Source organism: Salvelinus sp. IW2-2015, unplaced genomic scaffold (assembly GCF_002910315.2).
Source record: "Salvelinus sp. IW2-2015 unplaced genomic scaffold, ASM291031v2 Un_scaffold3305, whole genome shotgun sequence".
Classification (NCBI taxonomy): domain Eukaryota; kingdom Metazoa; phylum Chordata; class Actinopteri; order Salmoniformes; family Salmonidae; genus Salvelinus; species Salvelinus sp. IW2-2015.
This window is the reverse complement of record NW_019944589.1, coordinates 3452-16371: the sequence shown is the minus strand read 5'-3', so window position 1 is coordinate 16371 and position 12920 is coordinate 3452. Positions and strand designations below refer to the sequence as shown.

The 12920-nt window shown below is 39.2% G+C and overlaps 1 protein-coding gene across 1 annotated transcript in view; it reads right to left on the bottom strand.

The window, feature by feature from the left end:
- LOC112075633 (AT-rich interactive domain-containing protein 4B-like) overlaps positions 1-373 on the bottom strand; it is a 43763-nt gene extending 43390 nt beyond the window's left edge. Inside the window, exon 1 of the mRNA XM_024142599.2 lies at positions 363-373. Coding sequence (XP_023998367.2) covers positions 363-373 — 11 coding nt within the window. The remainder of the gene's footprint in view (positions 1-362) is intronic.
- Positions 374-12920: the final 12547 nt, after the last annotated feature.

The window sequence follows — 12920 nt, the reverse complement described above, 5'->3', positions numbered from 1 at the left end:
TCCGTCCATGATGGAACCTGTCCTGCACTGATGCTTCTTTGAACACCCTCAACCCATCATGGACTGAAGCATCAATTCATGCTTCATTCAATCAACTGCGGCGGTTAGCCCTCTCATTCCCATAATATGTGTATTATAAATGGTCTTGATTAAAGTTTAGTAAGAAACAATTTTAAAAAATCACTCCTCCCTGTGTTTTGGGTTTTTTTCCCATTTTTTTGGTGGGGGGGGGGGCCTTTATACTGTGGTCTTACATTCCTCCACCCTAAAAATGTTATCTCCATTAACCAGCCTCCAATGCTTGCAGGCCATTGAGTATAGAAGTGATTTCAAAAGACTGCCAGAGTCTGTTGCGTTCTCACCGCTCCTCCATCGTTGGAGAAAGACATGCCGACTCGTGGGCCAAGCCGGGACATGAGCCATAGCCATGGCCGAGGAGTTTTGGAGGAGGGCGAGGGACACGTAGGTTGATGGGATGGACTCCCCAGGTCTGCGTTCAGTTGTTCCAGCGGATCTCTCTCCGCTTTGGTTCTGGGGGGGGCAGGAAACTATTTTAAGGTCTCCAGAGTCATGTGTGTGTATCTGTGGTTAACCTCGTGTTATCTTCAACGACAAGAAACACAAACTGTTTCGTCGAGGTATATTCATTTGCATTGGCTTACAGGTTGCAAATTTACATTCACCTAGCCAAATACATTTAAAACTCAGTTTTTCACAATTCCTGACATTTAATCCTAAAGTAAAAATGCCCTTGTCTTAGGTCAGTTTAGGATCACCACTTTATTTTAAGAAATGTGAAATGTCAGAATAATAGTACGAGAATTATTTATTTAAGCTTTTATTTTCTTTCATCACATCCCAGTGCGCAAAGTTTACAAAACACTCATTTGTAGCATTGCCTTTAAATTGTGTCAAACGTTTCAGGTAGCCTTCACAAGCTTTCCCACAATAAGTTGGTACGGGTTGGGGAAAATTTTTTTTTTTTTTTTGGGGGGCCCCAAATTTTCCCCTTCCTGATCAGAGCTGTGTTGTAGCTGAGTTAGGTTGTAGGCCTCCTTGCTCGCCACCACTCTTTTTCAGTTCTGCCCACAAATTTTCATACGGATTTTTTTGGGAGGGTTTTCCAAGGGGCTTTGTGATGGCCACCTTCCAAACCTTGACTTTGTTGTCCTTAGCCATTTGCCACAACTTTGGAAGTTATGCTTGGGTCAGCTGTTCATTTGGAAAGAACTTCATTTGCAACCAAGCTTTACATTCCTGACTTGATGTCTGATGTTGCTTCAATATATCCACATAATTTGCCTTGCCATCTATTTTGTGAAGTGCACCAGTCCCTCCTGCAGCAAAGTCACCCCCAAAAACATGATTGCTGCACCCCCGTGCTTCACGGTTGGGATGGTGTTCTTCGGTCCCCCTTTTTCCTCCAAACAGCTCTATATTTTGTTTCATCAGACCAGAGGACATTCTCCAAAAAGTACAATCTTTTTTCCCATGTGCAGTTGCACCACTGTAGTCTGCCAGTTTTTTATGGCAGTTTTGGAGCAGTGCTTCTCCTTGCTGAGCAGCCTTTCAGGTTATGTGATATAGGACTCTCTACTGTGGATATAGATACTTTTGTTAGCCGGTTTTCCTCCAACTCTTCACAAGGTCCTTGTGCTATTGTTCTGAGATTGATTTGCACTTTGCACCAAGTACGTGCATCTCTAGAGACAGAAGCTCTTCTTCCTGAGCGGTAGACGACTGCGTGGTCCATTGTTTATACTTGCGTACTATTGTTTGTACAGATGATGAGTGGTACCTTCAGGAATTGGAAATTGCTCCAAAGATCAACCATATTGTGAGGTCTTACATTTTTTTTCTGAAAGTCTTGCTGTTTCTCTTTGATTTCCCATTGACGTCAAGCAAAGAGTCAACTGAGTTTGAAGGTAACCCTTGAAATACATCCACAGAACCTCCAATGCATGTCAATTAGCCTATCAGAAGCTATGACATCATTTTCTGGAATTTTCCAAGCTGTTTAAAGGCAAGTCAACTTAGTGTATGGTAACTTCTGAACCCACTGGAATGTGATACAGTGAAATATCTGTCTGTAAACAATTGTTGGAAAAATGACTTGTGTCATGCACACAAGTAGATGTCCTAACTGACTGCCAAAACTATAGTGTGTTAACAAGAATTGTGGATGGTTGAAAACGGTGTTTAATGACTCCAACTAAGTGTATGGTAAGTCCGACTGCAACTGTATACGGAAAATAGAATTATATATTTTTAATTCATATTTTCTCCTACCTTTATTTTCTTTGCGATGCTTATCTTCTGAACATTCTTATGCCGAAGTACAATCTTGTCGGCTTTGACCCTCGTCATATCTGACGGAGAGATGGAAGACAAAGGGTCAATCACAGGTCAAAAGTAACGGATTATAGCTTATATCCAAATGCACCCTATTCCTATATAGTGCACTACTTTTTGACAAACGCTCTATGGGATTCCCTTAGCCGCAGGTCAAAACGGTGCACTACATAGGAGCCTAAAAAGTATTCACAGAGACATTCACCCCTCTATTGTCTGTCTGACCCCACTTTAGTCAGAAGAGACACATATATATTATGGAAATAGACAACCGTAATGAAGATTAAAACCCACATTATATTATGGAATAAGACAAACATAATGAAGAAAATCCACATTATATAGTGATGGAATAAGACAACGATTAATAGAAAAACCACATTATATTAGTGAATAAGAAACATTATGAAGATAAATCCACCTTATATTATGAATAAGACCACATTAATGAAGATAAACCCACATTATATATTATGGAAGAAGAAAAACCACATATATATTAGGAAATAAGACCACATAATGAAGATAAATCCACAAATTATATTATGAAGAAGATAGAACCCACATTATATCATGACGAAGAAGATAACCCACATATAGTAATGGAAGAAGATAAAACACATTAGTATATGGAAAAGGACAACATTAATGAAGAATAAACCACTTATATTATGGAATAAGAACAACATTAATAGATAAATCCACATTTATAAAGTGGAATAAGACCACATATAAGAAGATAAAACCTGGGAGTCACATTATATTAATATAGTGCACATAATGACAGATAAACACACATTATATTCATGGAGATAAGACCAACTTAATGAAGATAAATCCACATTATATTATGGATAAAGACAATTAATGAAGAAAATCCACATTATATTATGGAATAAAGACCAACATGGGTAATCAATATGGAAAACCACATAACAAAATCAAATATATATGGAAAGACAACATTAATGAGATAAATCCCAATTATATTAAATAGAATAAGGACAAATTAATGAAAGATCAAAGCCACATTATATTATTGGAATAAGAGCAACATTAATGAAGATAAACCCACATATATATGGAATAGACAACATTAATGAAAACAAACCCACAGTCTATATTATGGAATAAGACAAACATTAATGAAGATAAATCCACCTTATATTGATCGAATAAGACCACAATTAATGAAGATAAACCACATTATATATGAAGAACGATAAACCCACATTTATATTATGGAATTAAGACCACAATTAATGAAGATAAATCCACATTATATTATGGAAGAAGATAAAACCCACATTATATTATGGAAGAAAGATAAAACCACACCATTATATTATGGAAGAAGATAAACCACACATTATATTATGGAATACAGACAACATTTAATGAAGATGAAACCACACATTAATATCAAATGGAATTAAGACAACAATTAAGGAAACGATAAATCCCACATATCGAATTATGGAAAAGACCACATTAATGAAGACTAAACCTCACATTATGATTAGGAAAGATAAACCCCACATTATATTATGGAATAAGACCACATTAATGAAGATAAAATCCACATTATATTACTGGAATATAGACAAACCTTAATGAAGATAAATCCACATTATATTATGGAATAAGACCACATTAATGAGAATAAATCCACAGTTATATATGAATAAACCACCATTAATGAAATAAATCCACAATATATTATCGAATAAAGACCACATTAATGAAATTAAATCCACATTATATTATGAAATAAGACAACATTAATGAAGATAAAATCCACATTATATTATTTGAACTATTTGGAAAAGACCACATTAATGAAGATAAATCCACAATATATTATGAATAAGACCACATTAATGAAGATTAAATCCACATATATTATAGGAAATTAAAGACAACATTAATTAAGATAAATCCACATTATATTATGGAATAAACAACATTAATAGATTAAAGCCACATTAATATTATGGAATAAGCGAACATTAATGAGACAAACCCACATTATATTATGGAAATAGACAACCTTAATGAAGATAAAACCCACATCTATATTATGGAAGAAGACAAACCCACATTATATTATGGAAGAAGATAAATCCACATTATATTATGGAAAAGACCACACTTAATGAAGATAAAATCCACATTAGATTATGGAATAAGACAACCACATAATTGAAAAAATCCACATTATATTAATGCGAATAAGACAACATTAATATGAAGAGTAAATCCAACATTATATTATGATTAAGACAAACATTAATGAAGACAAACCCACCATTATATTATGAGAATAAAGACAACAACATTAATGAAGATAAAACCCACATTATATTATGAATAACGACAAACAATTAACTGAAATAAACCCACACAATTATATTATGAAATAGGACAGCATTAATGAAGATAAATCCACATTAGAAATAAAATACAACCACAGAAAATGAATGTCAAAAGATGCCTACTTATCTTGAGTCTACAGAACGTACTTACCCAAAATACCTTACTTAATTCTTGAGTCCTACAGAACGTTACTACTTATCTTGAGTCCTACAGAAACGTACTACCCAAAGACAACTACATTATCTTGAGGCTAAGATCTTACTGACTTATCTTGAGTCTACAGAAACGTTACTACCCAAAGAACTACTTATCTTGACGTTCTACAGAACGTTACTACCCAAAGACCACTACTTATCTTGAGTATACAGATCGCTACTAACCCAAAGATACTACTTATCTTGAAGTCTACAGATCGTTACTACTTATCTTGAGTCTACAGAACGTTACTACCAAAGACCACTACTTATCTTGAGTCTACAGATCGTACTACCCCAAAGATACACTTAATCTGAGTCTACAGAACGTTACTAACCCAAAGATAACTTACTTATCTTGAGTCTACAGAACGTTTTACTTTTACCCAAAAAAGATACTACCTTATCTGGAGTTCTACAGAACGTTACTTACCCAAGATACTACTAATCTTGATTACAGAACGTTACTACCCAAAAGACACTACTATAGGCTGAGCTTACAGAAACGTTACTACTTATCTTGAGGTCTACAGAACGTTACTCCCAAAGACACTACGCTTTATCTTGAAGTCTACAATCGTACTTACCCAAAGAAATACTACTTATCTTGAGTCTACAGAACAGTTACTCCTATATCTTGAGTCTACAGAATAGTTACTACCCAAAGATGCTACTTATCTTGAGTCTACAGAACGTTAACTACCCAAAGATACTACTTATCTTGAGTCTACAGAACGTTACTCCTTATCTTTGCAGTCTACAGAACGTTTACTACCCAAAGATTACTTAACTTATCTTGAGTCTACAGAACGCTTACTACCCAAAGATACTAACTTATCTTGAGTCTACAGAAACGTTACTACCCAAAGATACTTACTTATCTTGAGTCTACAGAACTACTACCCAAAGACACTACTTAATCTTAGTCTACAGAACGTTACTACGTATCTTGAGTCTACAAACGTTACTACCCAAAGACACACTAACTTATCTTGAGCTACAGATCGTTACTACCCAAAGATACTACTTATCTTGATCTACAGAACGTACTCCTTATCTTGATCTACAGAATTTACTACCCAAAGATGCTACTTATCTGGAGTCTACAGAACGTTACTACCCAAAGATACTACTTATCTTGAGTCTACAGCAACGTTAGCTCCTATCTTGAGTCTACAGAACGTACTACCCAAAGAATACTACTACTGCAGGTCTACAGAAACGTTTACTAACCCAAAATACTACTTTATCTTGAAGTCTACAGAACGTTTACTACCAAAAGATACTACTTATACTTGAGTCTACAGAACGTTACTACCCAAAGACACTACTATCTTGAGTCTACAGACGTTACTCCTTATCTTGAGTCTTACAGAACGTTACTTCAACCAAAGAACATTACTTATCTGAGTCTACAGATTATCGTTACTACCCAAAGATAACTACTTATCTTGAGTCTACAGATCTTACTACTTATCTTGATGTCTTACAGAACGTTACTACCAAAAACACTACTTATCTTGAGTCTACAGAAACGTTACTACAACAAAGATACTACTTATCTTGAAGTCGACAGAACGTTACTACCAAAAGATACTACAGTATCTTGAGTCGACAGAACGTTACTACCAAAGATACTTACTTATCTTGAGTCTACAGATTCGTTACTACCCAAAGCAATACTACTTATCTTGAGCTCTACAGATCGTTTACTACTGTATCTTGAGTCTACAGAACGTTACTACCCAAAAGGACACTACTAATCTTGAGTCTACAGAACGTTACTACACAAAGATACTACTTATCTTGAGTGGACGTCTACCCAAAACTTTTTGGCGACAGAACGTTACTACCCAAAGATACTTACTTATCTTGAGTCGACAGAAACGTTACGACCCCAAAGCATACTAACTTATCTGAGTCGACAGAACGTTAACTACCTCAAAGATACACTTATAGCTTGAGTCTACAGAACGTTACTACCAAAGATACTACTTATCTGTCCTAAGACGTTACTACCAAGTCTAACTTAGTAAGTTACTACCCAAAGATTACTACTTATTCTGAGTCTACAGATCGTTACTACCCAAAGATAGCCATGTATCTTGAGTCTACAGAAACGTTACTACCCAAAGATACTACTTATCTTGAGTCGACAGATCGTACTACCCAAAGATACCACTTATCTTGAGTCTACAGAACGTACTTACCGCAAAGATACTAAATTATCTTGAGTCTAACAGAACGCTTACTACTCAAAGATACTACTTATCTGAGTCTAACAGAACGTTACTACCAAAGATACTTGACTTATCTTGAGTCTACAGAACGTTACTACCCAAAGATACTACTTAGTCTTGATCTACAGATCGTTACTACTTATTTGAGGTCCTACAGAACGTTACTACCCAAAGACCACTACTTTATCTGCAGTCTTACACGATCGTTACATACTTATCTTGAGTCTACAGAACGTTACATACCCAAAGACACTACTTATCTTGAGTCTACTAGAACCGTTACTTATTCAAAGACACTACTTATCTTGAGTTCCTAGCAGAACGTACTCCTCTATCTTGATCTACAGAACGTTACTACCAAAGACACTACTTATTTCTTGAGTCTTACAGCATCGTTACTACCCAAAGATACTACTTAATCTTGATCTACAGATCGTTACTACTTATCTTGAGTCTACAGAACGTTACTACACAAAAGAACTACTTATCTTGAGTCACCCAGAACGTTTACTAAACCAAAGATACTTACCTTATCTTGAGTCGACAGAACGTTACTACCCAAAGAACTACTTATCTTGAAGTCTACAGAACGTTACTACTCAAAAACTACTTATCTTGAGTCTACAGATCGTTACTTACCCAAACATACTACTATCTTAGTCTACAGACGCTTACTACCCAAGATACCTACTTATCTTGAATCTAACAAGGAACCTTACTCCAAGGATACTACTTATCTTAGTCTACAGATCGTTACTAACTTATTGAGTCTACAGAACGTTACTACCAAAGGAACACTACTTATCTTGAGTCTACAATGTTACTACTTATCTTGAGCTAAGAAAACGTTCCTACCCTAAGACACTACTATACTTGAGTCTACAGATCATTACTACTTATCTTAGGAGTCTACAGAACGTTACTACCCAAAGACACTACTTATCTTAGTCTACAGAAGTTACTACCCAAAGATACTACTTATCTTGAGTCTACAGAACGTTACTACCCAAAGATACTACTTATCTTGAGTCTACAGAACATTACTACCCGAAGATACTACTTATCTTGAGTCTACAGAACGTTACTACTTATCTTGAGTCTACAGAACGTGACTACCCAAAGACACTACTTATCTTGAGTCTACAGAACGTTACTACCCAAAGATACTACTTATCTTGAGTCTACAGATCGTTACTACCCAAAGATGCTACTTAAGTACCTACAGAAAGGAATGAAAGTCTTTCAACCTCACACCACAAGACACAGTAACGCAGAGAGAAGAGCCTCTGCTCAACCAGTTTTGGAACTCAACCACAAAACGACAGTAAGACAATGACATAAGTACATCGGTCTCACAACAGCTCCCCTCTGTTGTGTCCGTCTCATGATTCCCTTATGTGTGCCAACTCTACTTCTACATAGTAACACTGTACTACCCTGTCTCTGGCCCAGGGGGGAGAGAGGTAAAGGTGAGTGTAGCAACACTAATACCAGATTCAAACTATAGGGCCCGAACCCTGCTGCCTGGGGTCCTTTCCATGGTGATTCCAGCAACCATGGTGGATGGGTAACCAGCCCAGTTCATCTCAGACTGGCTCCGTTTGGCCATATAGTGGGAACCAGGCTTAAATGGCCTTTCAGAGTGACTGAGGTATACATATAAAAGTATTATTTTAAGGCTCTGTGACAAGGCTTACGTCCATCCACACAGTACACTGAGACACTTTAATATGGTTACATCTGCTCCGTCTACAGACTACTTAGACAAACAGTGGGGGGACAGACAGACAGACAAGCGAGGGACAGAAACTTTAATGTCAACAGTGTTGTTATCATGTTACTGATTGACCCAATTCTCATTTCGGCCAGTAGATGGCGACAGTGTAAAAATACCTTAGTCCTGATAAAGAGGGACTGTTCGATTAGATGGATAATAATCAGAGTATCTACTGTATTATTACTATGAGGGGCATAGCCATTTAAAAAGGCATCCAATCAAAGCCAAATTATCTATTTGTTTTAGAAGAGGATAGATAGACTGTAAAATAATGGTTGTTAGGTGATAGATCACATACCCCAGGGCTGTGTGTCCTGCAAATCTTACCTGACGTTCCAGCCACAACTCTCCACTAATATATATTAAACTAGTAGTGGTCAGGTGATAGATATATTGAGGTGATGGGTCACGATGGTCATTATCCCCAGGCTGTGTGTCCTATGCAAAAATACTTACCGTGACGTGTCCAGCCACACCTCCTCCACTAATATATATTAAACTAGTAGTGGTATCAGGTGATAGAAGCTTATTATTGAGGTGGATATCACAATCTTCCCAGGGGCTGTTGCCTTCTAATCTTACCTTACTTCCAGCCCACACCTCGCCCACCAATCTATATATTAAACTAAGTAGTGGTCAGGTGAAGATTATATTGAAGGGATAGGTCAGCATCCCAGGGCTGATGTGTGCCTGCTAATCTTACGCTGACGTTCACTAGCCACAGTAGCTGAACCAGGTAGAGCACCTCTCCCCCCTCCACGTCAGCCTCTTTCACCAGTGGCCGAGTATGGTCTTCAGGCTGCGACAGTGCCGAGCGCCCATACCTCACCTGCACCTCGTTACTCCGCCAGGGATTGTAACACTCAAAACTCCCCCCTTCCTCCCCAGGATCCTTCATCAACCACCACTGCCTAACATCATCCCTGAAATCAAATGGAAACACAGTTCAACTCCCTTGTTCACTGTTTCCTGCGTCCTAGGCTTCCCATAGTGCACAACAACCACAACCCTCCACAACCCACTTTAATCAACCTGCTAGTAGGGGACCAACAACAATTATATTATCCCTGCCCTGGCTTGTTGAACCCCAAACCTCCAAACACTACCACTAAGTTAACCTCCCTAGCCTCCACCATACATCTAAAAAATAAACCCCTAGCTTCCAAGCCTACATACATAAAATAAAACCCCTAGTCTCCAAGCCACTACATTTAAATAACCCTCCTAGGCCTCCAAGCCACTTACTATTAAATAACCCCCTAGCCTTCCAAGCCACTACTACTAATAATAACCCCCCTAGCCTCCAAGCCACTACTTACTAAATAACCCCCCTAGCCTTCCAAGCCACTACTACTAATTATATTAACCCCTCAAGCCACTATCTTACTAATATGAAACCCGCCTTAAGCCTCCGAAGCTCAACTACTACCAAATTAACCCCCCTACCCTCCTCAAACTTAAACCACTACTACTAAATTAATTCCTCAATACGCTCCAAGCCCGCACTTACTACCAGAAAAACCCCCCTAGCCTCCTCAACTTAAACACTACTACTAAAAAACCCCCTAGCCTCCAAGCCACTACTACCAATAACCCCGCTAGCCTCCTCAACTTAAACCCTACTACAAAAACCCCGTAGCTTCCAACCACTACTACTAAATAACCCCCACAGCCTCAAGCCACTGTCTAGCTAAATAACCCCTCCATAGCCTTCACAAAGCCACTTCTACTAAAATACAATCCCCCTCCTTCCCTCATAGCCTCCAAGCCACTTTCATACCTAAAAACCCCAACCCCACAACGACTCACCTTCTACTAAATAACCCCCTAGCCTCCAAAGCCACACTACTACTAAATACACCCCCCAAGCCTACCAAAGCCCACGTGCTACCTAAAAACCCCAGACCTCCAAACGCACGACTACTAAATATAACCCCCTTACCCTCCAAGCCCACTAGTCTACTAAATAAACCCCCTAGCCTCTCAAAAAGCACCAACTACTAAATTAACCCCCCTAGCGGTCCAAGCCACGATCTACTAAATAACCCCCCCTAGCCTTCACAAGCCATCACCTATACTTACAAACTAACCCTCCTGCCACTATACTAAATAAACTCCCCCACCCGCCCAAGCCACTACTACTAAACCTCCTAAGCTCCAAATCAACTTACTACTAAATACAACCCCCCTTCCCAACAAAGCCACTACTATTAAATAAACCCCCCTAGCCTCCAAGCCACACTACTAAAGAACCCTCCTAACCATACTAAGCTAATGACCTACCTAGCTCTCCCAAGCCCACTACTACTAAATAACCCCCTAGCCTTCAAGCACTCTACTACTAAATAAACCCCCCTGCCTGCCCTAAGCCACCTATAAGGTCTTACTAAATCTACCCGCCTACCTCCAAGCGCGAGCGACTCTACTTTACTTCAAATAAATCTCCCCAGCCTCCCAAGCTCACTACTACTAAATAAATCCCTCTCCTAGTCTGTTCCAAGCCACTTCTTACTATAATAACCCCTCTAGCCTCCAAGCCACTACTATTTATATAGAACCCTCCTAGCTCTCCAACCACTACTACTAAAATAACCCCCTAGCCTCCATAGCCCACCCTACTACTAAATAACCCCTAGCCTCCACATGCCACTACTACTAATAACCCCTAGCCTTCAACCACTACTACTAAAAACCCCCTAGCCTTCACGCCACGTACTACTAAATAACCTCCTAGACTCCAAGCCAACTAACTACTAAAAATAACACCTCCAGCCTCCAACCACTACACTAAAGTAACCCCCTAGCCTCCAAAAGTGCGCACTCCTACCTATAATAAACTCCCCTACCTCTCAACCACTACTACTAAATAACCCCTAGCCCTCAAGTCACCATACTACTAAATATAAACCCCCCTAGCCTCAAGCCACTACTACTAAATAAACCCTAAGCCTCCAGAGCCACCACTACTTCTTAAAATAAACCCGCTAGGCCACCAAGCCACTACTATTAAACTAACCCCTAGCCTCCAAGGCGAAAATACTAATTACCTCCCAACTGAAACCCCCTCTAGCCTTCCTACACCACTGACTTCACTTAACATAACCCCCCTAGGCCTTTTGTCCGATATTCGGCCACACTAACATAAATAACCCCCTAGCCTCAAGCCACTAACTATAAAAACCCCCCAAGCCACTACTACTAAAGACCCCCTAGCGCTCCAAGCCACTACTACCAAACCCCCCTAGCCTCCTCAACTTAAACCCACTACTACTAAATAACCCTCAAATACCTCCAAGCCACAATACTACCAACCTAACCCCCCTAAGCCTCCTTAACAACTTAAACCACTACTACTAAATAACCCCCTAGCCTCAAGCCACTGATCGACAAAATAACCCCTCTAGCCTCCTCAACTTAAACCCCTACTACTAAATAACCCCGATAGCCTCGCAACCACTACTACTAAATAACCCCCACCATCCAAGCCACTTCTACTAAATAACCCCCTAGCTCCAAAGCCACTTCTACATAAAATAACCCATAGCCTCCAAGCACTTCTACTAAAATAACCCCCAGCCTCCAGCCACTCTACTAAATAACCCCCTAGCCTCAAAGCCACTACTACTAAATAACCCCCCAGCCTCCAAGCAATCCTACTAAAGTAAACCCCCACCTCCAAAGCCACTACTACTAAATAACCCCTACCTCCAAGCCACTACTACTAAATAACCCTAGCCTTCAAGCACCTACTACTAAATAACCCCCCTTAGCGTCCAAGCCACTACTACTAAATAACCCCCCTAGCCTCAAGCACCTACTACTAAATTAACCCTCCTAGCCACTACTACTAAATAACCCCCCCAGCCTCAAGCCACTACTACTAAAATAACCTCCTAGCCTCCAAGCCACTACTACTAAATAACCCCCCTAGCCCACAAGCCGACTACTATTAAATAAACCCCCTAGCCTCAAGCCCACTAC